The 23,197-nt window shown below is 42.2% G+C and overlaps 1 protein-coding gene across 4 annotated transcripts in view; it reads left to right on the forward strand.

Annotated features, from left to right (window-relative positions):
• The window catches only part of LOC117404049 (DNA repair protein XRCC4), a 159,307-nt gene that overhangs the window by 63,531 nt on the left and 72,579 nt on the right, over positions 1 to 23,197 (forward strand). For all 4 annotated transcript variants that reach the window (XM_058986840.1, XM_058986833.1, XM_058986821.1 and 1 more), the window contains exon 4: positions 22,569 to 22,735. In XM_058986840.1, the coding sequence (XP_058842823.1) occupies positions 22,569 to 22,735 (167 nt within the window). The remainder of the gene's footprint in view (positions 1 to 22,568; positions 22,736 to 23,197) is intronic.

Below are 23,197 nucleotides of genomic sequence, written 5' to 3' on the forward strand. Positions count from 1 at the left end.
CTCAATTCCAGAAAATGTTGCTTATTTTAAAGACACAGTACTCCTGCCATCAGTAATATTGGTGGCCGCACTGCAAATTCTTCCTACATATACTTAGTTAATCGTTTGAAAAATAAAGAATATGTAGACATATGCACATCTGAATAGCTTTCAATCATTTCTGTAATGAAGCTCAATTACAAGAGTCCCTCCTACTGGATCTTAATTCCAAGGCTCTTCTAACAGAAAACTGGAGATATAAACAGGTACAAGAAAACTGGTTTGCACAGTAAAAAGAACAGCACCAGTTAGTAAAAGAACACACTTTTCAGATAAAACAAAAAAAAAGAATCTGCTTAAACCTGTGATCACGTAAATACCCAAAAATTATATTTTGAAAAAAATAAGCTACACCTTTTACAATGGTCTCTAGATTAAAATGTTTAGAATTGCAATATATTGGATAGAAAACAAAAGATGCAAGTTTGTATAAGATAAAAAAAAAATCTGGTATAGTAATTAAACAGTTAATTTTACCCCATGAAATATAGTGCCAAAACCTTTTTTGGTGGACTGCGTGTGGATTTTCACTACTTGCAAAAGCTCACCAGTTCTTTAAATGGAAAGTATGCAGGCTCACAGGATTCTTGTGAAACTAAGAGCGAAGCTTCCTGGTTAGGTTCAGTTAAGCGGTTTCGGTGCTTGTTTTTCAGAAAGTGCAGACATGAAGCAGCCTGCTGCTGACCTCCTGACCTGGCATGCTTTGGATAAAGTAGGCTAGGCATGCAACTGCAGATCTGAATCATCCTTGATAGAACAGCGAGCAACGCAAACTATGGAAAGTTTAGTGCAAAATGTGTTGACTAATCCATTTAGGGCAAGAGACTATGCAACGAAAACAGAAATTTATAAGAAATTGAAACAAAATTGCAAGTAGTGAGTACTTGCAGAAAAGCAGTAAAAGAGTTGAAACGATATTTCAGTGAAGCGCTGTACAGTTCTGACTGGATCTGTGTGTACGGAAACAAACAAGCTCTTCTACTGGCCGAGTCATAAACAAATGATACATCTTCCCTATTTCACACCAAATGTTTCACAGTCCTTAACGTAACATGAAACAGTAGCACAGTGCTGTCCATCTCTCTGCAAGGTGTTAAGTTGTGAATGTTCTGCACCATGGAGATGACGGGAGATGGTTTACAACGCATGGGTGGTCATCTTCTGTCACACTGACAGTAGCATTCTTTCCAATGGCTGTAAAATCCATTCAGGTCTTTTAATGTAATGTATCATGTGAAACGAGTCTCCGTGTGGCTGTTCAACAGCCCAGGGTCTTCTTTTGACAGCACAGTGTTTAGTAGGTTGTGCATTGTGAGTGTGCTAATGTGCCACCCACATGCCCACAACTGGTGTTTATCCATATCTCCTGTATGAATGGTAGAGCAGGAGCCAACTCCATTGACATTTTTTATGGCCATCCACACTTGGTTCAACTCCAGCAATGTGGATATTCTATAATGAAAACAATATGATTATACTTTACAGATACAGCTTTCACAATATATGGAGCAGTTAGTTGATTTAATCCTTCAGTTGACTGGCATGCATGTGTGTGCCAGTACGATGAGATTCTCAGAAAAGTGTTTGTGAATGTAGTGTGCCTGCAGGTGCCATGCTAAGCTTACTTACCTATCTGTGAGAACACCTTAGTCCAACCAAAACACCCCTTACCATTAATAACAGGTGCTGTATGGATCATTTAGCTTGGATACTTGGTAGGTATAAAAACTCTCCATTTCTATAGGCAAAAAGTGTGTTAGCAAATTAACATTTACCAAAATCTGTTTTTGTTTTAGCAAACACCTGGGAGTGATATTAGTTATTCCAAATATTGTATGGTTTGGGATTTTACATTCTTTCACATCATCTATAGAACATTACAAAACAAAGTTCACAGCTTTACAGGCCTTTATTTACACCAAGCTTTTGATGGTAAATTGTGCGTGTGCATGTTTATAGATTGCGCTAAGATGTGCAGAAACCTCATGGTTGTGTGTGGGCAGTGCATTGCAAGTTTCCGCCTAATTTCAAAGCAAAGTACTTTGTGTGTACTTTTTGTTCCTAAACAGAGGGCTTCAGGTGTGTTACTGCAACTGGACATGCATTTAAAGGTCCCATTTAACAAGAACTTTAATACAAATGGCAAGTAAATAGGAACTGAAGAATTCAGAAAAAATAAATTGACATTAAGTCTGTCTCTATTCTTGTCTTTTGAAGTGAATGATAAAAGGGTTCTTATCATGGGGTTGGAACCAGACAATTACTGGCAAGTGACTCTTTCTTCATTGACCCCTCTACAGTACCTTGTGAACTATGTATGATCTCAGGGGTGCAAATTCTGCCACCAGTAGACATGTTTGTTTATTTTTATTTATTTTTTATTCCTTAGCAGCCCTGGATGATGGTAGTTTTTCATTGGGTCCCACCCACACTCGACCCACCCACTGCACGAAACACTTAAAACTAATTGAAGAGCGGGGATGGGAGCTTGATTAGGGTGGGGTTTGATCATTTAGCACCAGTAGGCTCTCTGGTGCTAAACTTTCAAAACAGTTTAGCCCCCATTTTCAAAACGATTTGCACCCTTGGATCTGCTTGCTAATCTTTGCTGGATTTTGCAGGATTAACAAGAAGACATTACTGCTACGTTATTTTTTTTAGTAAGACCTTGTTACCACCATACCACTTTGTGATGCCTAGTGGATTTCCTAGTACAAGATTTTCAAATGCATTTACGTATTTTGGATATTTCTTAACCCATTTTACAAGCATTAATGTGAGGGGAGCTTGTACAGTATACATGTAATAAAACAACAGTATAAATTTAACAAACTCTAACGGCACCCGTCTCTTTGACCTGTGATCTAAGAGGCTGCCATGTTGGGGTCATGTGATTTTTTGAACGATAAGGACCTAATGCTTGCAGACATTGGCTTCATACTTGGAACACAGCTTTATTCTGTGCTCCTCTCAGTCAAGTTTTATTGGAGTAGTGTGTAAGAAAAATGAACGCTTTCATGCAAGTTATTTTATAGAGCTGCCTTCTCCACATCATGCCCTCATATCCCAGAATCCATTTGAGATAGTGATTCCATGGTGCTGGTGAGCATGATCTCAGATCTAACATGGTTGCCACATTGAGGTCATGTCACTTTCCAAGTTTCTGCTGTACAGTACACTTGTAGTTACTGTCTCAATAAGGTCCCATTTGAAGGTTGTGTCATTTCGCTCCCAGGGATGCTTGGTTTTTGTTCACATAAACTCCCATTCCTAGTTACAGCTGTTCACAATTGTGAAACAGCAAAGACTTGTTAGAGGCAGACCTTTGATAAGTTGTCCAGAATAGTAATTGCGGGTTTATTTGTAGGCAGTCAACCCTGAATGTTGCAACCTGAGAGAGAAAGCAGAAGAGAACAGATTGGTTATGTTTTTTGTATAGTACAGGGGATTCTAACACTTTGGGAAAATGGCTGACCTCTTGACTAAATGATTCTTGCCAAGCAATCATGTTTGGCATCAAGTCGAGGAAAACGAAAGCTTAAGTGCAGAATTACAAGAAGGGAAGTGATGTCAGAATGGAAATGTAACATTGAAAACCCCCAAACCTGGGACAAAATTGCTTTTTCTCAGCAACCAGGATCACTGCTATGAGGAATGCAAGTGATTATTTGTGGAGCTGCCTTTAACTCCACATTCTTCAGTATTATGTTAACACCAATCCTGTAAAGTGAAAATTAGCCAGGCATGTGTAGGATGCCTGACTAAAGAGGGGGAGTCCAGGCCAAAGCTTAAAGCAGTGTTAAATAGGACTTATCACCTCACCTATCATTTATTTTAAAATGTATTTAGCGTAATTAAACTTTTTTTTTTTTTTTGAATTTTGCTAATAGCTATTTTAAGCACATTGAAAATGAACCATAAATTAATGACGTTAGTAAGTATGTCTGGACCACTACTGTAAGTCTGTCGTCTCAGACCTAAGTTTAAACATGTAACGCAATGTAAAGAGTGTATTCATGAAGGTATGTACGGTTGTTTAACCATATACCCTAACTTGTTCTGCACATTTAATTAACTTGCAGTGCGGGGGATTATTTGAAATGGATATTGTTTAGATAAGACAGTCGGACGACTTCTCGCTGTGGGTTTAGCACACAGTTCATGTAATAAGATTATGGGGTGAAAAGGGTGCCTGTGTGTGTGAAAGGAAGGCTTTTAAATTCTCATTCAGATGATCAGACAGGTTTGACATTCTGTTTAGCTGAACTGGATTACAGGTTGATTTGCAGCGCTTGCACTTTAATGCGAATGGCTCTGATATCACGGTGATGCTATTTAGAAGTGTATTGAATCGTGTTATTTCCGTGGTTGAGATATTATACAGCCAACAAGTTACATGGACTTTTTATCTAACCCTAGCCAATGTTATATTGTGTTTCCAACATACCGATACTATGCCTGGCTTCTGATTTGAAAAGCAGTATTAAGTATGGATGAGCAGCAGATATAATGGTACAGTACTTTTTAGATATTTTGATGGAGGTATGATTGTGTTGTCTCATCTCATAAGGGGATTGGTGAGTTACCACAGGGAGCAAGGAAGCAAGAGAAAATGATAGTCCAGTCCAGAAGAGTAAGCCTGGTTGCCATTATACATATTTAGTTCCTGTTTTCAGAAAGAAAAAGTCCAGGAGGGTCTCCATAGATCATTGTAAGGAGCTTTATTAGGTAACTGCAGTACAGTACTGAAGAAAAGTGTAATTACTGGACAGGACTCGGGGCTGCTAAAGCACTGTCTGCCACACATCTTCAGCATGATTTATTATCTGTCAAAGAAGACCAACACATCTTCACTGGTGACAAAAGGTGCATTTTAACATCTCTTATCTTTCAAAATGACTGATTTGCTTACAGAGTGGCATCCCCTATTATGTGAGCAGTGTAGAAATCTTAGGCTCCATTTTCCAAGTGGTTGGCCAGCATGCTTGAAAGAGTTTATTTTACTAAGTGCTAATTCAATGCTTGTATAGTGTAATCCATACATGTGCCCTTTAAGTCTTCTTTTCATCTTTTCATTCTGACAACAGGCAGCCTAATGTCTCTTAAAACAGGAGCTATTGCACCTGTCTTCATGCCTGACTGAGATGTACAGTGTCCCACAATCATGTTCAATATTACACTGAAATATGCTTTCTATTTTTTTTTGGTGCAAGATAAATCAGTTTATCTGCCTTCAACATACCTTCATAGAATGTTTAAAAGCTCCAGACAATGTTTCAGTAGAGCTCCCTGACTCCCTTAAACTAAGAGTATGTTGGTAAGGATTTCTAAATGCGGCTGTATGTATAGTATACTTGGGGCTTCTGATTTTTGTTTTTAACCGATAACAAATGGTAAAACACCCTAGATGCAAAGAAATGAAATCGGTGGTGTGACAGGGTGACTGGTGGTCTGACGTCAGGCAGAAGCAGGAAGGAAACTGACACCAGGGAAGTACTGCAGTTAAGGTGGCGTTTGCCGTTTTTATTAAACAAATAAAAACAAATACAATATTTAAGCAAAAAGAAACACTTGCTCACAGAGTGAAAACAAAAGGTTTAAACAAAAAAATAATCATGAACAAACAACGCGATCAGGCTGGGCTATAGCCTTCACTGATCGCTTAGGTTTTCTTTTTAGTTTCGTTTTCAGTTTCCAATCGTCGTCTCTCTGCTCGCTCTCTCCTCAACACCCACCTCGAGTGCCGAGAGCTGCAGGCTTTTATAACAGGTGACCATCTCCCGATTAGCAACAAATTAAATCACCTAAGTAATTCGGGAGATGGCACCCTTCTGCACAAGTTTTTAAATAAATGCTACGCCGTAAAAATACAAAACAACCGGCGCTTCGCCGTCATATAAATACAATAAATCATAATAAACAAACACAAAATAACACAAGGGCGGAGGGGGAACCCCCCGTTCTGAAAATAAATAAACAAATGAATGTACAGGGCACCTCGCCCTGTTACATATCCCCCCCCAGTCTCAAAATCCCAGAAGAGGGGGAAGCACAGTGTCCATGGGGGTGGCCATGGTGGGAGGTCCGGCACCCCCCAATTCTTCGTGGCCGGCAGCTCCCTCTTCCGGGGCTCCCGCCACACTCTATCCTGCCGCGAAAGTGCGGCTGGGGGAGCTGGTCTCCTGACCTCCCCCCCTTTCTTCATGGCCGGCAGTTCCCCTCCGTGGGGCTCTGGCCATCCAATTTCCGGCCGCGAAAATGCGGCTGGGGAAGCTGGTCTCCTGATCTCCCCCCCTTTCCTCATGGCCGGCAGTTCCTCTCCGTGGGGCTACGGCCATCCAATTTACGGCCGCGAAAATGTGGCTGGGGGAGCTGGTCTCCTGACCTCCCCCCCCTTTCTTCATGTCCGGCAGCTCCCCTTCATGGAGCTCCGGCCACAGTGTAGCGACCCGAGGCAAAGCAGAGCCCCTGGTGACCCCAGGCGAAGCAGGATCCCTGGCGACCCCAGGCGAAGCAGGATCCTCGACGACCCCAGGCAACGGCAGCAGCGGACCCTCAGGAGGCAACGGCAGCAGCAGCGGACCCTCGGGAGGCGACGGCAGCAGCAGCGGACCCTCGGGAGGTGACGGCAGCAGCAGCGGACCCTCGGGAGGCGACGGCAGCAGCAGCGGACCCTCGGGAGGCGAACTCGGGAGGGGAGCCCCTGGCCATGGAGGCGGCAACAGGAGCTCCACTTCTCCCTCGTACCCTGCACCCTGTGCGGAACAAAAGGCAGCCCCAGGCGATGTGGAGCCACAGGCAGCCCCAGGCGATGCGGAGCCACAGTCAGCCCCAGGCGATGCGGAGCCACAGGCAGCCCCAGGCGATGCGGAGCCACAGGCAGCCCCAGGCGATGCGGAGCCACAGGCAGCCCCAGGCGATGCGGAGCCACAGGCAGCCCCAGGCGATGCGGAGCCACAGGCAGCCCCAGGCGATGCGGAGCCACAGGCAGCCCCAGGCGATCCAGGCATGGCATCCCTGAGTGGAGCGGGCGTGGCATCCCTGGGCGGTGCGAGGCCGGCATCCCTGGGCGGTGCGAGGCCGGCATTCCTGGGCGGTGCGAGGCCGGCATCTCTGGGCGGTGCTAGGCCGGCATCTCTGGGCGGTGCGAGGCCGGCATCCTTGGGTGGTGCGAGGCTGGCATCCCCGAGCGATGGCGAACTGGCATCCCCGAGCGATGCACGACAGGGCGGCAGCGGTCCCTCAGGAGGCAACGGCGGCAGCGGACCCTCGGGAGGCAACTGCAGGAGGGGAACCAGGACCAGCGGCGGTGATAGGGTTGGCCCTCTTCTCAGCCGCTGCGACCCGGCGGTTTTCCCCCTTGCTCGTTTTAGCAGCCTGTGCAAGGGCAGCTGCGGACCGCCAGCATTCTGTTTCGGTCCATCCTGTCGTGAAGGGAGAGGCAGCTCCTGCTCCTCTCCCTCAGGTGGTGGTGGTGAAGAAAGAGGCAGCTCCTGCTGCTCTCCCTCGGGTGGTGGTGGTGGAGGCAGCTCCTGCTCCTCCCCTTCTGGCTGCGAAGGAGGCAGCTCCTGCTCCTCCCCTTCTGGCTGCGAAGGAGGCAGTGGTGAAACCAGCAGGCATGCTCCCTCTGCTGGTGGCGGCAATGGAGGCGGAACCAGCAGGCATGCTCCCTCTGCTGGTGGCGGTGGGAGTGACAAGTCGTCCTCCCATGGAGGTGGAGGTGGCACCAGCAAGAACTCACCCTCTGCTGGCGGAGGTGGGAGCGACACACAGTCCTCCCAGTGCGGTGGGGGCGGAACCAGCAGGCATGCTCCCTCTGCTGGTGGCATGCTCCCTCTTGGGCTGTGGACGCACCGACTCCCCCCTCTTGGGCGCAGGACGTTTGGGCTCCTCCCTTTCAGGCGCAGGACGTTCGGGTTCCTCCCTTTCAAGCGCAGGACGTTCAGGCTCCTCCCTTTCAGGCGCAGGACGTTCGGGCTCCTCCCTTTCAGGCGCAGGACGTTCAGGCTCCTCCCTTTCAGGCGCAGGACGTTCGGGCTCCTCCCTTTCAGGCGCAGGACGTTCGGGCTCCTCCCTTTCAGGCGCAGGACGTTCGGGCTCCTCCCTTTCAGATGCAGGACGTTCGGGCTCCTCCCTTTCAGGCGCAGGACGTTCGGGCTCCTCCCTCTTGGGTGCTGGAGATGACCGGGTCTGGTCCACTGCCCAGAACCACTCTGCAGCGTCCCCCACTAGACCCTGGTTCCAAGCCTCTTCAAACTGGGGGTCCCCGTAAGGGCAGTCCTCCCTGACGTGCCCAAACTCGCCACAGGCACCGCACATGGGAGCCCCCTCCTTCCTCCACTGCTCCTGTTCAGCTGCCCAGTCCGGGGGTCGAAACTTAGTTGGGACCTGGGACCATCACCTCTTGTTCAGCTGCTGTGGTTGCTGTTGTTGCCGCTGTTGTTGGGGCGGTGGGAGCAGCAGTCTACCTCCCCCTGCTGGTGGTGGAGACTGAGGCGACCCCTGCTCCTCCCTCTCCTGATGGACAGGGCAGCGGGCCACGTAGTGCTCACCTCCGCAGATGGGGCATAGTTGGGGTCGCTGTCCGAGGGGGTACCAGGGGCAGTTGGTCCTGGAATGCCCAGGCTCAGCGCAGCAGTAACACCCGGGCTGCTGTTGCAGCTGCTGCTGTCTGCAGCTCCTCCTTCTTCCTATCCTCTGTTTTCCTCCCATCCTTCTTCCTCCTTACTGTCCTTTCTCCCTCCAACCACAATTAGAAAAAACGAAAAAAACGAAAAAAAAAAAAAACTGCAGTACCTCACTTCTGCCTGAGTCCAGGAGGCGCTGGTGATCCCACTTCTGACTGACACCACGTGTGACAGGGTGACTGGTGGTCTGACTTCAGGCAGAAGCAGGAAGGAAACTGACACCAGGGAAGTACTGCAGTTAAGGTGGCGTTTGCCGTTTTTATTAAGCAAATAAAAACAAATAAAATATTTAAACAAAAAGAAACACTTGCTCACAGAGCGAAAACAAAAGGTTTAAACAAAAAAATAATCATGAACAAACAACGCGATCAGCGGAGGGGGAACCCCTGTTCTGAAAATAAATAAACAAATGAATGTACAGGGCACCTCACCCTGTTACAGGTGGATATATAGAAAGCACCATAAAAACACTGGCAATGGTTACTCAATTCACGTTGACTTGACCCTTTTCCCCTTTTAAAAATATAAAATAAAATAACCTACAAAAAACAAACAAACAAAAAAAACCTTTCCCAGTGCAGTTGGGCAATGTCCCTCCTTCCTGACTTGATATTACAGAGTTTAAAGAAAAAAGAAACTTGTAAAAGGCTTGGCAGTGTTTCGAGTTTCATGTTTGCTCACTGGTTCTTTGAAAACGAAAGCTAAGAGCTAACTGGTGAACTACAGTAAATCATAATTGATTTTTTCAATTCTCACTGATACTGACTTCTTCTTATGTAGATGCAAATCAATGGCCTTATATTTTACTTTTCACTACTACTTTTCTAAGTCCATCATCCTCCACTTAACCCCTTCAGGAGCACAGAATTCTTATTTTTAGAATTAACTGAGTATTGTCATATTGAGGAAGGCTGTTCAATGCAGGTACTTAGGATAACCAGTACAGCTCAAAGCCAGGGAAAGGGAAAAATGTAAATTCCATTTTGGAGCAACAGAACCCAGAACCACTCTGGTTGGAAACATCATAGAATTGTCATAAACATGTTTTTGTTTCTAACTACATTTGAAGTTACTTGCTCTTTAATAAGGCATTAACCTATCCTTCTTTGTTCAGCTTTGCTCAGTGTACATCAAAAAAGGCCACCATCCAAAGTGTTGAAATACAATCCCAATATATGATACTGCTCTATCCGTACTTCTATACATTAACACTCTCACACTACTTAGCCCTGCTGCTGTCAATAAGCTGATTCAAGTAGCTATTGAGTTGGTTCTTTTATGGGAGCCTGTAACATGGGGAGTGTTACGTGCATGGGCCATCACTGAATAATAATGAGTCAGTCACAGAGCACTGGGTGTTGGCACGCCGCACAGACACGCAGATTTAATACAACACAGGTGCTGCCACTAGGGTACCAGCAACGATAGCCCTATTGTCAGATTTAATAAAGAAAACAAAACAAAGCTAAAAATAAAAGGCGAGTGCTAGCCTCATTGAAACAGATGTCCCGCTCCAGGAACCTACTATACTACGAAACCCTCTCTATACTGTTTGGGATCAACATCCCCTAAACTAACCTACTGCTGTTGCTCCTGAAGTCCTGGCCTCCCAGCGACTCCGGGTCTTTGACAGTACTGACTGGGCAGAGCATCGCCTTGCAGTTGAAGGGTTGTGTACTAGTTCTCCTGCAGAACGGACGCTCTCCTCTATGTCAACAAAGCATCCCTCTGTGTAGCATGGCAGTGCAGTCGTCTGGAGCTGTGGCACAGACGCTTTCTGAGCTGCGCGCAGCTTCCCTGGCCACGCCCCCCAACCAATCCAGACCTCCCGTTCATCTCAGAACAGCTTCCCCGGGCACGCCCCCTAGCCAATCCAGACCTCCCGATCAGCTCAGCACAGCGACCCCGGGCACACCCCCAGCCAATCCAGACCTCCCAATCAGCGTGCACAGCCTCCCTGGGCACGCCCCCCAGGCAATCCAGGCCTCCCGATCAGCTCAGCACAGCCTCCCCGGGCACGCCCCCTAGCCAATCTGGACCTCCCGATCAGCTCAGTGCCGGGCGAGCCTACCTGCTCAATTGGTTGCCTAGCAACACGTCTCCTGTTACGCATCCCAGCTGCACACATCTGCGCAAGAACCAGCGAAAGGGTCCTCCCTGTCACAGAGCCACACTGGAAATTTTAAAAGAGCCAACCGTTTGCCTTATTAAAATATTGAGACCATCGGGCCAAGTGTACATCCATGGCTCCATTTATTTTCTCTAGGCTATGCCATTGCCATTTAGAGTAGCTCAGGAATAATAGTAAGTGTCTCTGCCATTGAGCTTTCAAGGAGTACTCAGGCACTTCCAACTTTCCATGACATAAATAATAGTCGAAAGGCCAGTACAATTTGGAACCTTTTGCTTGTTGGATGTTTCTTCCCCTAGATGTCTTAATTTTATGAGCAATTTGTTTGTACTGTTTGTAGGGGCTTTCATCCCAGCCTTCCATCTTGGCCAAAGCTAGTCATCCTTTCAAAATCAGATACAAACCATTGTTATTTTAGTCCAGTCAAAGACCCCCAAGTTTTCTAAATTGGTCTTGTCCAGGAAAAAAAAAGAAAGCAAATTAATTATACAGTCACTCCATCGTCCATGTCCAATAGCCAAGGAGCAAGTTTAATGATCCACGTGTGAAACTTCAACCTGTGCCATAGCATTTGCTTATTTTTCTCGAAACAAAATCTTATAAATGTTGTGCTTTTGGAATGTACTGCATTGGCAGACAGAACCTCATGTTTAGTAGTGCACTGTGATAATCTACCAAGCTTTGTTACTGTGCCTTTATCTTGGCCCTCAGGAATATTATTATTTCATTGACCCCCCATTTTTCACCAGATACACTTCCTCTAGTTACAGCTAGATTAAATTCTTGTGTCTTTCTTTTGGTCTTGTATTTAATTTTAAAAGTCAGTTAAGTGCCACTTCTGCTCTGAGTTTGACTCGGTTATCAGTTATCTGTGACAGGCTGCTTTTGCATTTATCCAAACTGTACTGTGTTGTGTTATGAGAGGAGAGCACGATTTGGAATTCCAATAAGAATGGAACAGGGATCCCAACTATAACAGAGTTTCAAATAAGCCCGTACACCAAAAGCATGTGACTGCAGCATAACCCGTAGTCTTTATGCTTATAAAGTTCTGCTGACACCGGGTGCTGCACAGATACCACAACGGTTCCAATCTTTGCAGGTGGCTTTTCAGATCACTTGCAGTTGCTTTTCCAATGAGCATTATCATGCCGGAGTGTCTGTTTCAGTCTATGCACAATTTAATTTGTTCAGCAGAAGAGAAGTGCTTTTTTTCTCTTTGCAGGAATAACATTTTGAATAGGTGCTTAACATGTCAAATTAAAAACTGAAAGGCTTAGGTGTGATCAGAGCTCAAACACACAACGGTTTAACCAAACTCAACAGCTGACATATTCCATTTTTAATCAAAGTTTTTAAAAATAAATTGTCGATTGTGTCAAACAGTTAATGAGCCCAGTTTCCATTCAAACAATAACGCTTTATAACAAGCAGTTTTCATGTTGGTACAGTACATATATCATTAAGCTGCCATCACTGTTTCTGACTTCATATTTTCAGGGATTCTCAACATCAAGTTTGTAGGTATCGTACAAGGAAAATGAACCCTTATGTACCAGTAACTTTACAAGGTTATGCAGCCACAGTGTTCAAGCCTCATTCTGCTGCACAGAGACGTTTGATACACAGCTGTATTCTTTGATTTTCTTTGTCAAGTTCCAATGCAGGTGGTTTCCAGTGAACATGAATCATTTCAGGGCCACATTTGTTTTTCTAATGATATTGCTCAGGATGTCTGGATCCAGTTCAAGAGCCTGGTTGGTCTCACAATAATGCGAGATCCTGTGACCTTGGTTGCCATTCAACATGACCCCTGACCCAGGGTGACAGTTGCCTGACTTTTTAATGTAAAAATAGAAATAATTAATCATGCAACTTATTGTTAGGTTTTACAAATGAACTTGCACCATTTGATGAATTTTGCATCAAGCTTGGGAAATGAGAAATGGGTATTTGAATAATCACATATAATTGCAGATCGAGTGTAGTTTAGGGCTACATAATTGCAACCTGATTTGGACCCAACAAATTCCCAACCCTCCCAAAATAATTTCTGTTGCCTTTTAAAAGTTTTCATTAATAGTGACTGCCAAACAGTGTCTTGTTTCTTCTACGTTCTGATTAGGGAAGAGTAAATGAGGTTTGGAAAAGATCCAAACTGTTTCGAAGCTCCCTGGAAAATGCAGGATTCGATGTCGCTATGAAATCTGTCAAGCAAATATCAACAATTGAGCCAGTTTTATGTAGGAAGTTGTTCAGGGTTTGAGATTTATATGCCATCATGTTGTACATTAGTGGCAATAACAGTAATTTATCTTACAATCTGTACAATCAAGCCCAGAAGGGCATGTACGGATATTATTATTTGTATAATCATGGGTTCCTTGCTGGCACACAGTCTTATTTGGTGTATGAAGCCTGTTTTTTGACAGGTGTGTGTGTGTGTGTGGTGTGTGTGGGGGGGGCAGGTATTACTATCAATGTGCAGACAGAATTTGAGAAAATGTCCCCACAAAGATAGTAACTCCTGAAACAACGACGTTGTGGGGATGTCCCCACTTTGTAAAACACCTTTTTAAGAACTAAATATGCCTTAACAAAAAAAAAAGAAAGAAAGAAAAGTGCCAAAATATTTAGTTTGTTGTCGACTTTCACCCTGTGTGGAGTTTTGTCTGACTAGAGGTAGAAATAGTAAATACAGGACTGCAAACGTGTGTGTCAGTGTTTGTGCCAGTGTGAGTGTCAGTGTGTGTGCGTGTGTGTGTGTGTGTGTGTGTGTGTGTCACATCATGATCTTAAACCTATATAGCAGTAGTTCCACAGTACACCCAGTGACGTCATGGATTGTTTCACAATTTCCCTTGTAACCTAGAACATGGACTGATTGATTCTGGAAATAAAATTATTTCCAGACTTGTCCTTTTAAAGGAACAATGCTTCCTCTGTAGGAAGGCCTGTGAGAGTGTCACTATCGTTCATCATCAGGCTCTTGGCGATTTTAAATAACCCAAAGCATACAGTGCTTGCCTTTTCACATCTCATATCAGGTCCTCCTTTTTTTTTCTTATTGTGCGTTGGCCTCTTCATTTAAATCAGTCATCTAATAAATGGCAGGATGTCGACCTCCTTGAAGCTTTGCAAGTAGCAAAGGGATGCTGAAGGTACAGTATGTTATTGTTGGCTAATACTCGAAAGCACTTTTAATATATTTTATTAGTCACTAAATCTTCTTTGTCTTCTCAATCATGTAATGCTGAACTTAGTCTTAGTTGTATCTTGTTTTTATTTTAATATTATATACTGTTCTGATAGATTAGCACAAGGTCTAACCAATATTCAAGACACAGACAATTCCACTGTGATACCCAGTCTCTGAATTTCATTCGCTGGGTAAAACTAGAATCTTTTAATCTTCATTCTTTATATATATATATATATATAATTAATTTGCATATTGTATTAAGATAGTTTACATCCAGCAAAAACCTGATCCCATTATGGGGAAAGGAAACAAACCTCTCCTGGGAGAATTTGGCAAGGATCCTGGTTTAATGACGCGTGCCATGGGAACACTACGTCCACCAAACAGACAGAAGTCAGCCATGATTGCCTATGTCAACACTGTCCTTCAAATGCCATATGGAGGGAGTCGGTAGCCTGAGAATGTCAAGGTCAGGGGTGGCAACCTCTGGCTTGTGTCAAAATACAGACCTTCAGACCTTAAAATCTATGCCCAGACCACTCTCCAGGACACAGTAACTACATTTAGCACACCCCTGGGATATGGCACTTTCATATTACAGTATCTGAGTTAACCCTATCAGAACCACAAGGAGGCCACAGCATTACCAGCAATAACAACACAGCCATTTTGGAACAAGCATTGCACAGTGGTCCTGAAATGGTAGCATAGACCGGGCATCCCCCCCCCGCCCCCCCCGCGCACACTTATAACAACATAAATATAAAGTCTCAGCCACATTCCACACGTGTATCTGCAGGGATGGAACTGACCCCATCCCTGCCAAACAGAAAAATAAAAAACACCAAAACACCCACCACACTATTTACCTGTGCAGGCTTCCACCCTGCCACAGTACTGTAACTTTAACTTTTCTGTGTTATTACCCTTGCATTTGATTGATACAGTGAGTATGTTGCATTTGTGTGGTTGAACTTTGACTTGCAATCGAAAGCAGTAGTACTAGGTCAGATGTGCATCAGTTTTCCAACAGCAGTAGGCTTGTGTAACCATAGGGACGAGTTGTAAGCATGGTTTTTATTAAAGCTTCATTTCTGAAGTGTTTTCTACGTTCTCAAGCCGCACCCCCCTCAGCAGGTTTATTCCCAAAGTGGTATAATGATTGTTTCAAAAGTAGTTTATATGTAGCTACATAATTAAATAGTGACACTTATTGGAATTAATGCTAGTAGGCCTATCAATGTTGATCAATGGTGGCAGTGGGTGTAGAGAAAACGTTTTGTACGAAAGGCTTTTCAGATTGGAAAAAGACAACTGAAAAATGTAGATCACCAAAAAAGCAGTTCACATGTTCACTGTAAATGTGTTCCCACACCCCACATTTGGACCCAAACCCCACCTATGGATGGTAGTGCATATATACTGTATTGCACCACGGTACAGTAATTGATTCCGTTGTAGCTTAATACATTTTGATAGCATTGGTATGCCAAAATATGAGAGCTGCCCTATGGCACCATTTCCTCCTTCTTACAGACCCATCATTGTAGTCGCACAAAATTCGCATTGAAGATGGTTTGGTGATGGATGCTGGTGTGGATTTTCCACTTTCCTGTATTAAGTGTTGAAAATGCCCCTTCATTGAAGTCAGAAATCCCAGTTTAGGAGACATGCAATATGAAAACAAATGTCATTTAAGAGTAAAAGGAAACTATGAAACAGGTTTAATTGCATTAAATGATATTTTCATTAAATTAAATAAGTCATGAAGTCACAAGCTTGCTAACAGTTGGATAACTTTTTTTCCAATGTCGGATTCATTTCAATATGTAGTTTCTTGGTGAGACATGTTAATCTGGATGTTTTTTTAGGTGATTTACTTGCCTTACTTCAAATACCGGCAACTTTAAAGCAAATGCCACACGATAATGAAAAACTAGTGTGTCATAAGCCTGCTGTAATCCTCTGAGACAGGTTCTGGCTGATGTATGGGTTCATTATTATTATTATTATTATTATTATTATTATTATTATTATTATTATTATTATTATTATTATTATTTATTATTATTATTATTATTATTTATTTCTTAGCAGACGCCCTTATCCAGGGCGACTTACAATCGTAAGCAAATACATTTCAAGTGTTACAATACAAGTAATACAATAAGAACAAGATACAATAAGAGCAAGATACAATAAGAGCAATAAACTGTTTCTAATTAAACAAACGTTGTGTGAAAATACATGTGATGCTTTTGCTGTTGGTTTAAATAAACTTTTTTTTTTTTTTTTTTTTCTTATTTAGTCGTCGCCAATTATTTTACCCCGGTTTTCACCCCAATTTAGCATGCCCAATTATTATCTGTATCCTTGGCTCACCGCTCGCAACCCCCCCACCGACTCAGGAAACGGAGGCTGGAACACGCGTCCTCCGAAACGTGCTCCTGCCAAGCCGTCATTTTTCGCACTGCAGATCCACAGCAATGCCACCAGACCTATAGTGCCGGAGGACAACACATATCTGGCGGCTCCACTGCAGAGCCACAGGCGCCCTATCGGCCACAGGGGTCGCTGATGCGCGGTAAACCGTGGATTCCCCTGCTGACCTAAGCCCTCCCTACCCGGGCAGTGCTCAGCCAATTGTGCGCCGCCCCCTAGGAACTCCCGGTCACGGTCGGCTGTGACATAGCCTGGATTCAAACCTGCGATCTCCAGGCTATAGGGCACATCCTGCACTCCGCGCGGAGCGCCTTTACTGGATGCGCCACTCGGGAGCCCCCAGGGCTGATTTTCATTAGATGCAGGAACATGTACCAAAATTGTGGTCCATACATTTATTCAGCATGTTATGTTTATTAAGAGCAACGTGGTAACCATAAGTGCACATAACCATGCTGTTATTCAACTCACTGGCCGTTATTTATAAATAAGAATAAAAACAGTGTACCATCACTCACTCAACCATTGACTGAAATGTTCCTGTACTTGAGTCTTTAAACAATTACCCTTGTTTTAATGCTGTTCTCCAATGACCCCTTATCCGTCCTGTAATAGTAGTTAATTCCATGGTATAACATGCACCTTGCTATAACATGTAAAATGATTGGTTCCCAACTTACATCTTTTTTTACCTTATGTAAATAAATTGATGGCTGAAAATGTGGTTACTTAAGCAGTATCAGATGTACACAGATTGCTGTTGAGTGAGACTCATGGAAACAGTTGGCAATGTTCAGTCAGCAGCGGGGGTATTAAAAGCTAATTAGGTATATATATATATATATATATATATATATATATATATATATATATATATATATATATATATATATGCTCTTATTTGTTTAGCTTGCCACACTAAGCAATGTACATTAATTACAGTTATGCAAAGGCAGTTGGCTAAAATCCACTGTAACTGGAGTACAAGCCCAGATTGGGTGCTGTATTTACAGTTCCAAAAACTATTGCAGAGTAAAAGTTCATTAGGGAATATAGAATTAGGAGCACACACATCAGGCTAATCAAGATTAACCGCCTCCCCTTTCCACATTGCTGATTGAATGATGTCTGCTCACTCAGCAGATTCTGCTCTGAATCATCTGATGACGCTAAACAGCAACCGCACACATATGAAGCTGCTTCCTGCATTGTTTGAGGTATAAAACAGATCCAGGTGTTGGAACAGAGAAGCAATCTACTGGTCAACCTTCTCGTGCCTTTCTGTTCATGGAAACCCAAGAGCGACCCCTAAAGCTGGGTTTCTAGTAAGCAGTTTTGTTGTGTGAAAAGCTGCACAATGAAACTGCTAACAACCACACTGTAGAAGACAACGTGTGACAATGGGGAGTGTGTTGCTTTATATGCTCATTTAAAAGCAGAACCCTGCTCTACTCCATGCAACCAGCTGCACAACTGCTCAGAAACAGCATCCACAATGTCCACACTAACACTAAGTGTGATACTTATAGATCAGCGTTCCAATCTGGTAGATACAGGTTTTCTTTTTAAAACTGGTTTGGTACTATTATGGATGTGTTTTTCCTTTCTCATGATAATTTAGAGTAAGAAACTATCAAAAGTCAATTCAACGTCACAGTTCGACCGAATAGATTGTAATCAACATCTTACAGATAATTTCAACTAATGGGATGCCTTTTAGAAACATCACTTACGGGGGAATGTCACCAAACTCAGTGGTTGGAACACTGTATTGCTTTACTGGTGTTTAATGCAGTCGACGGAAATATAAACTTTTAAAATAGCTGTTTTAACCTACGTTGTTTCACCCCAGCAGTGTTTTTTGAGTCAAGGAATATAATTTACTACAACAAAAATGTCAGTCTTTAGAAGAAACTGCTGGTTGGTTAATTATGGGAAAGAAGGCATTGACGTTTTCTCAGTCTCCAGTTGATATGAGCCAGGAAGTGCATGACTATCTGAAAGTGAGTGTTGCTGACAGAACTAACCTACTATAGTAGCAGATATAATTTGTTCAAATGTAAATGCATGTTTGATATGACTTTGTGCTTCTTTCAAAACTGTACATATCTAAACAATGAACTAAAGTGCGAGACAGGAGGTAAGGATTTCTGTGCACACATGCTTCTATTTTCATTCTTTGTTTGTACAGTAATTCATCGTAACATTTTCAGATTTACTGTACACGTGGCAGCTTAAGAAACACTTAGAATATGAGTTTCTTTAGCTTGCTAAAACATATGGAAAATACTTTTGCTTATATACTGCTAATTTCATTTTAATTGATCTTGACATTTAACTTGCTAAAATGATGTAGCGAATTCAGTTTATTAAAAATGTAAAAAACATGGTGGTTTGTGGTAGATACTGTATATGGTGAATTAAAGAAAGGTCTCTGTGGTTAAAATACTTATGCAAATATCTCTTTTCAACCACAAGAAACCACAAGCAATGATTAACAGTGACCACACATTTTGTTTACTTATAAAGCTTAGTTTTTCTTTAGATTAGGCATTAGTACATGAATGTGTTTGGTTTAGCAAGCTTGGTATTTAAGCAGGTCCCCTCTTTTTTCCCTAGTACTGACTAAGATATTTGCTTGGTTTTCACTGCTGATATAGGCTTATTGGTGCAGGCAGGACTCTTGCTCTAAAGTGGAACTAAATGTCAGTTTCTAGACTATAATGAAACCCTCCCGTTTAACCACATGTATATAATTATTGCTTGCCTTTGTGTAACTGAATATGCATGAGAATTATTCTTTACTTTTCATAGAAGTTTATTATTTTAACATTTTTTGGCAGGTAAAGCAGGGCCATGTATGCCTAGCTATGTCAGAGTAGTATATGGAATACTGTTCACTTTTTTTGCAAATTTGTAAATAAATCGGTTAGTTGGCCATACCGCTCTTCTGTAGAATGAAGCACTGTTACATATATAAAGCACTTGTGTGTGTGTGTGTATATATATATATATATATATATATATATATATATATATATATATATATATATATATATATATATATGGGTAAAATAGCCTTAATGATTAACAGTCTAAAGTGTAGTAATGCTTATAAACTGTTTCAGTTGTTTTTTTGAACATCGCCAAATTTTCAAAGCTTTTCCTCCAATCTTTAATTAACTCCTATTTTTTTGAAAGGAGAAACATCCATTCCACTTCAAAAATAGAACCAAACCACTTGAGAGTGTGATTTTTTTTCTTACTGTAGTTAAGTTAAAATCAGAAAGTGTTTTAAAAACTAAATTGAAGTTAATTCATTAGCTTTGAAAATATGTCCCTGCAGTTATTATTCTGTTTAATACAGAAATTAGTAAAAGAGCATACATGACTGTATTTTGCTCTGCTTTCTGGTGCTGGAACAAATGTCTTATAGTGTATGAATTATAAAATTCATGATATTATATGTTGACTTTTGTGACCTGTTAATGGTAGCTTTGATTATATAATATAATGATAGTAATGGTGTTTGTTTATTTGCTGTCCTAATGGATGGGTCTCTCTTGTAATAGAGATGTTTTAATCTCAAGGCCCTTATAAAAGTTTACCATAGTGAAGGCATCGCAGTGTAATAAAGCATAAGTAAGCATTGTAAATAACGAGATATGATTTAACACTGCAAAAACTCTCTCTTGGTTTGTCTCACAGTTTCTAGCAAATATACTCCATTTGGTGCCTGTAATTATCTAGCAGCTACCGGCTACTATTTGGCTTGTTGGCCTTCCTTTGTTTAATGATGCAAGTTTTGAAGTAAATTTCAAAAGCATGTAATGTATGGCAGACTGTCTCCTACAAGGGCGTATGGCAGGCTCTTTTATCATTGCTGTATCAGAATAATACGAGCAGCTGGTGTCACCAGCATCACCAAAGTGCTTTGGCTGAAATGAGATTTAACTGAGTTCAGATCATCAACCTCGCACTCCAGTATGATGAGCTGCAGTCCCAACCAGTAGATTGATACTTCTGTGGTAAAACTTACAACAAACTCAGTCAAGCAGACAAACTTTTCGGCTAGTGCCTTCCTTAGTCCACCTAACAAGTACACTAGCTGAAATGTTTTACTTTTTTTTGATTGAGTGTCTTGAAGTCGTAGAGGATTGATTCTTCTGTCGATAGTGCTGATATGGAACGAGTTAACACAGGGGTTCATTTTGCTAGGCAATGGGAAGTGGGGTTACTTCCTCTGTGTTTTTTTTTAAAAAACTTTAAATGCTGAGGTATCACAGACCTGCATTCTGTACATTGTCAAATACACTTTGTCAGTACCCAAGTGTATAGAGTGGGTACAGGCTGTGAAATTAGGGATGTGTTGGTCAGATGGTAAATCTAGACACTGGCCACATCATCCCCATATGTTCCAATGTCAGAAACAAGCCCCTCTATCAATATTTGGTTTGTGAGTCTTTACTGGGTCAGGAAGGACTTTCGACTTATACATGATATATTGTTACCACCATGGCACGATGTCAAGAAAGAGCGGCTTTTCTTTCACCATGTTCTGCTGTATGTATAAAATAAGGGTCTTGATTTATTCCAAACACCATATCCGTGACATTGAAATCCTCCCTCTATCTCAGTGGCCTCATGAGTTAATAATGTACTTTTGCAATAAATTTGCTGCTGTGAAACAGGTTACTAATGTAAACACAATGTTGCATCTGCTTTCTCCTTTAACGGCTAAAGCATTTTAAACTGAATGAAATAAACCAGCAGCCGATGGCACTGGCCGTGGGTCAACCAAAACATGTTCCAGTCCTGAGTCACCAAGCAGGTGTCCTTTTTAGTCTGTAATGATTGAAGAGTGACAGTTAGACAAGAAAGCAGGCCATTGCTGCTAAAAAAGAAAGAATGTGCAAGGAAATTCAATGAACCAGGCTAGTACAGCAGGAATAGAGCCACTGTAAACCTGATAACATGATGAGACCATCTACTATACACTAGGCATAAAGGTGTGCTGTGATCTTAGCCAAACTGTTCCATAAAAATGGAACAACACAATTAAAAACTTTCTACTTTTGGGAGCAATGATAGGCACCATTATTTTGTCTACAATGAGATACACACAGTACATGATGTGGGATGACAGTACTGTTTTTGTACCTAAGGAATGATTCACAGCTTCACTATCTCATTATAGATACCTTCTGGAAAAATGTCTCTGATAGTTCATTCATGACCATTAGCTGTCAGTCTCCAGTGGCACTACAAGTGTCCATTTAATTTATCTCAAGCATGGTATTGTGAAAACGACTTTACTGTGGATCAAAAGACGGTCGTAGTGGTTTATCCATACTGCACCATGCGCTTTGCGAGTGATGAAAAACAGCTCCCTGGTCATAAATGTCCAACTGCATCTCTTAACGCTGGACATGTTTCGATAAGGAACTCAGTAGTGTGTCACTTGAGTGATCACTGATAACATAGTTCTGCTTTAAAATAAGAATCTTGCAGCCAGCACACTTAGAATTACAAACGCTTCCTACTTCATCCCAAGGCATGGACGTTTCATAACTGATGAATGTCCATATGAGGTCCATGCCTCCACTAATTATATCTTTCTTCAGAATCATCTAGATTTCATTTATTTAATCCAATAATACAAAAATAATCCCAGTTGTTTGAAAATGACCACTGGAGGTGTGCAGTTGAAACTGATTTAATATTTTTCCATTTGCTTCTGAAATCCAGGTTTTAGGAGTCTTTTCAGAAGCAGCCCTAGTGGTTTTTTTTTTTTTTAAAAAAGGGCATTAGTTAGTAAGCCTGGTCTGTAATCATCTAAGCAGAAATAACTATAGAGAATTAAAAAAAAATAACAGGATATTAAACAGGTAAAAATGTAGATAACATTTCTTCCCTGATAACCTTTAATAGAAAAAAAGTAAATACTATACAGTATATTGTGGGCATTGTTACATCGCAGTGTATGAGAACACAAATCTTGTACTAAGCAAGCACTCTTACACAGGTGCAGCAGCATACAGTAACTCCGTTTTTTCCTCCCATCTAGTTTAAACTTGGATCCGTTGAGCTGCATACCGTCTCAAAGCCCATTGAAGTCATTAAAGAGCTGATTAACCACGGACTCGACCGTAGCACCGAGCTACGGGCCAGGAATGAACACCTGCTGGGAGAGAATGAGAGGCTGGGACGAGAACGAGACTACGTTACTGAAGAGTAAGTGGAGCTCTTTTGAGGTTGAAAATAGGATGCAGAACGTGCTGACTTTGCATTCCCACAAAATTTGCATTTTTAAACACCCAAGTGCTTGGAGCTTTTATAGCTGTGTGAAGTGGGGTGCATGTTTAAAAAGCCCCCTTGTACCCCACTGAGAACATTTTTCTCATAAAATATCTCGCTGGTATTATTGAAAAAAGAATGGTCTCCTCTCTAAATACAAGCAACATATTTGAAGGATAATGTGACATCACAAGTGCAGTCATTTCCCAAAATGTTATCCATTTAACTCCACTCAGACCTCTTGTTTACTAAATATCTTGTTATCTCAGAATAGATTATCATCCTCTCTTCAAAAACTAAGCAACAGATTTTAAAAAGCAAGATCTCCCATATATCCAGCCCCCCCCCCCCCCCCCCCCAATGTTATTAATTTCCCACCAATGCAGAATAACTGGCTGG

The sequence above is a fragment of the Acipenser ruthenus genome, chromosome 2, assembly GCF_902713425.1.
Source record: "Acipenser ruthenus chromosome 2, fAciRut3.2 maternal haplotype, whole genome shotgun sequence".
Classification (NCBI taxonomy): Eukaryota; Metazoa; Chordata; class Actinopteri; order Acipenseriformes; family Acipenseridae; genus Acipenser; species Acipenser ruthenus.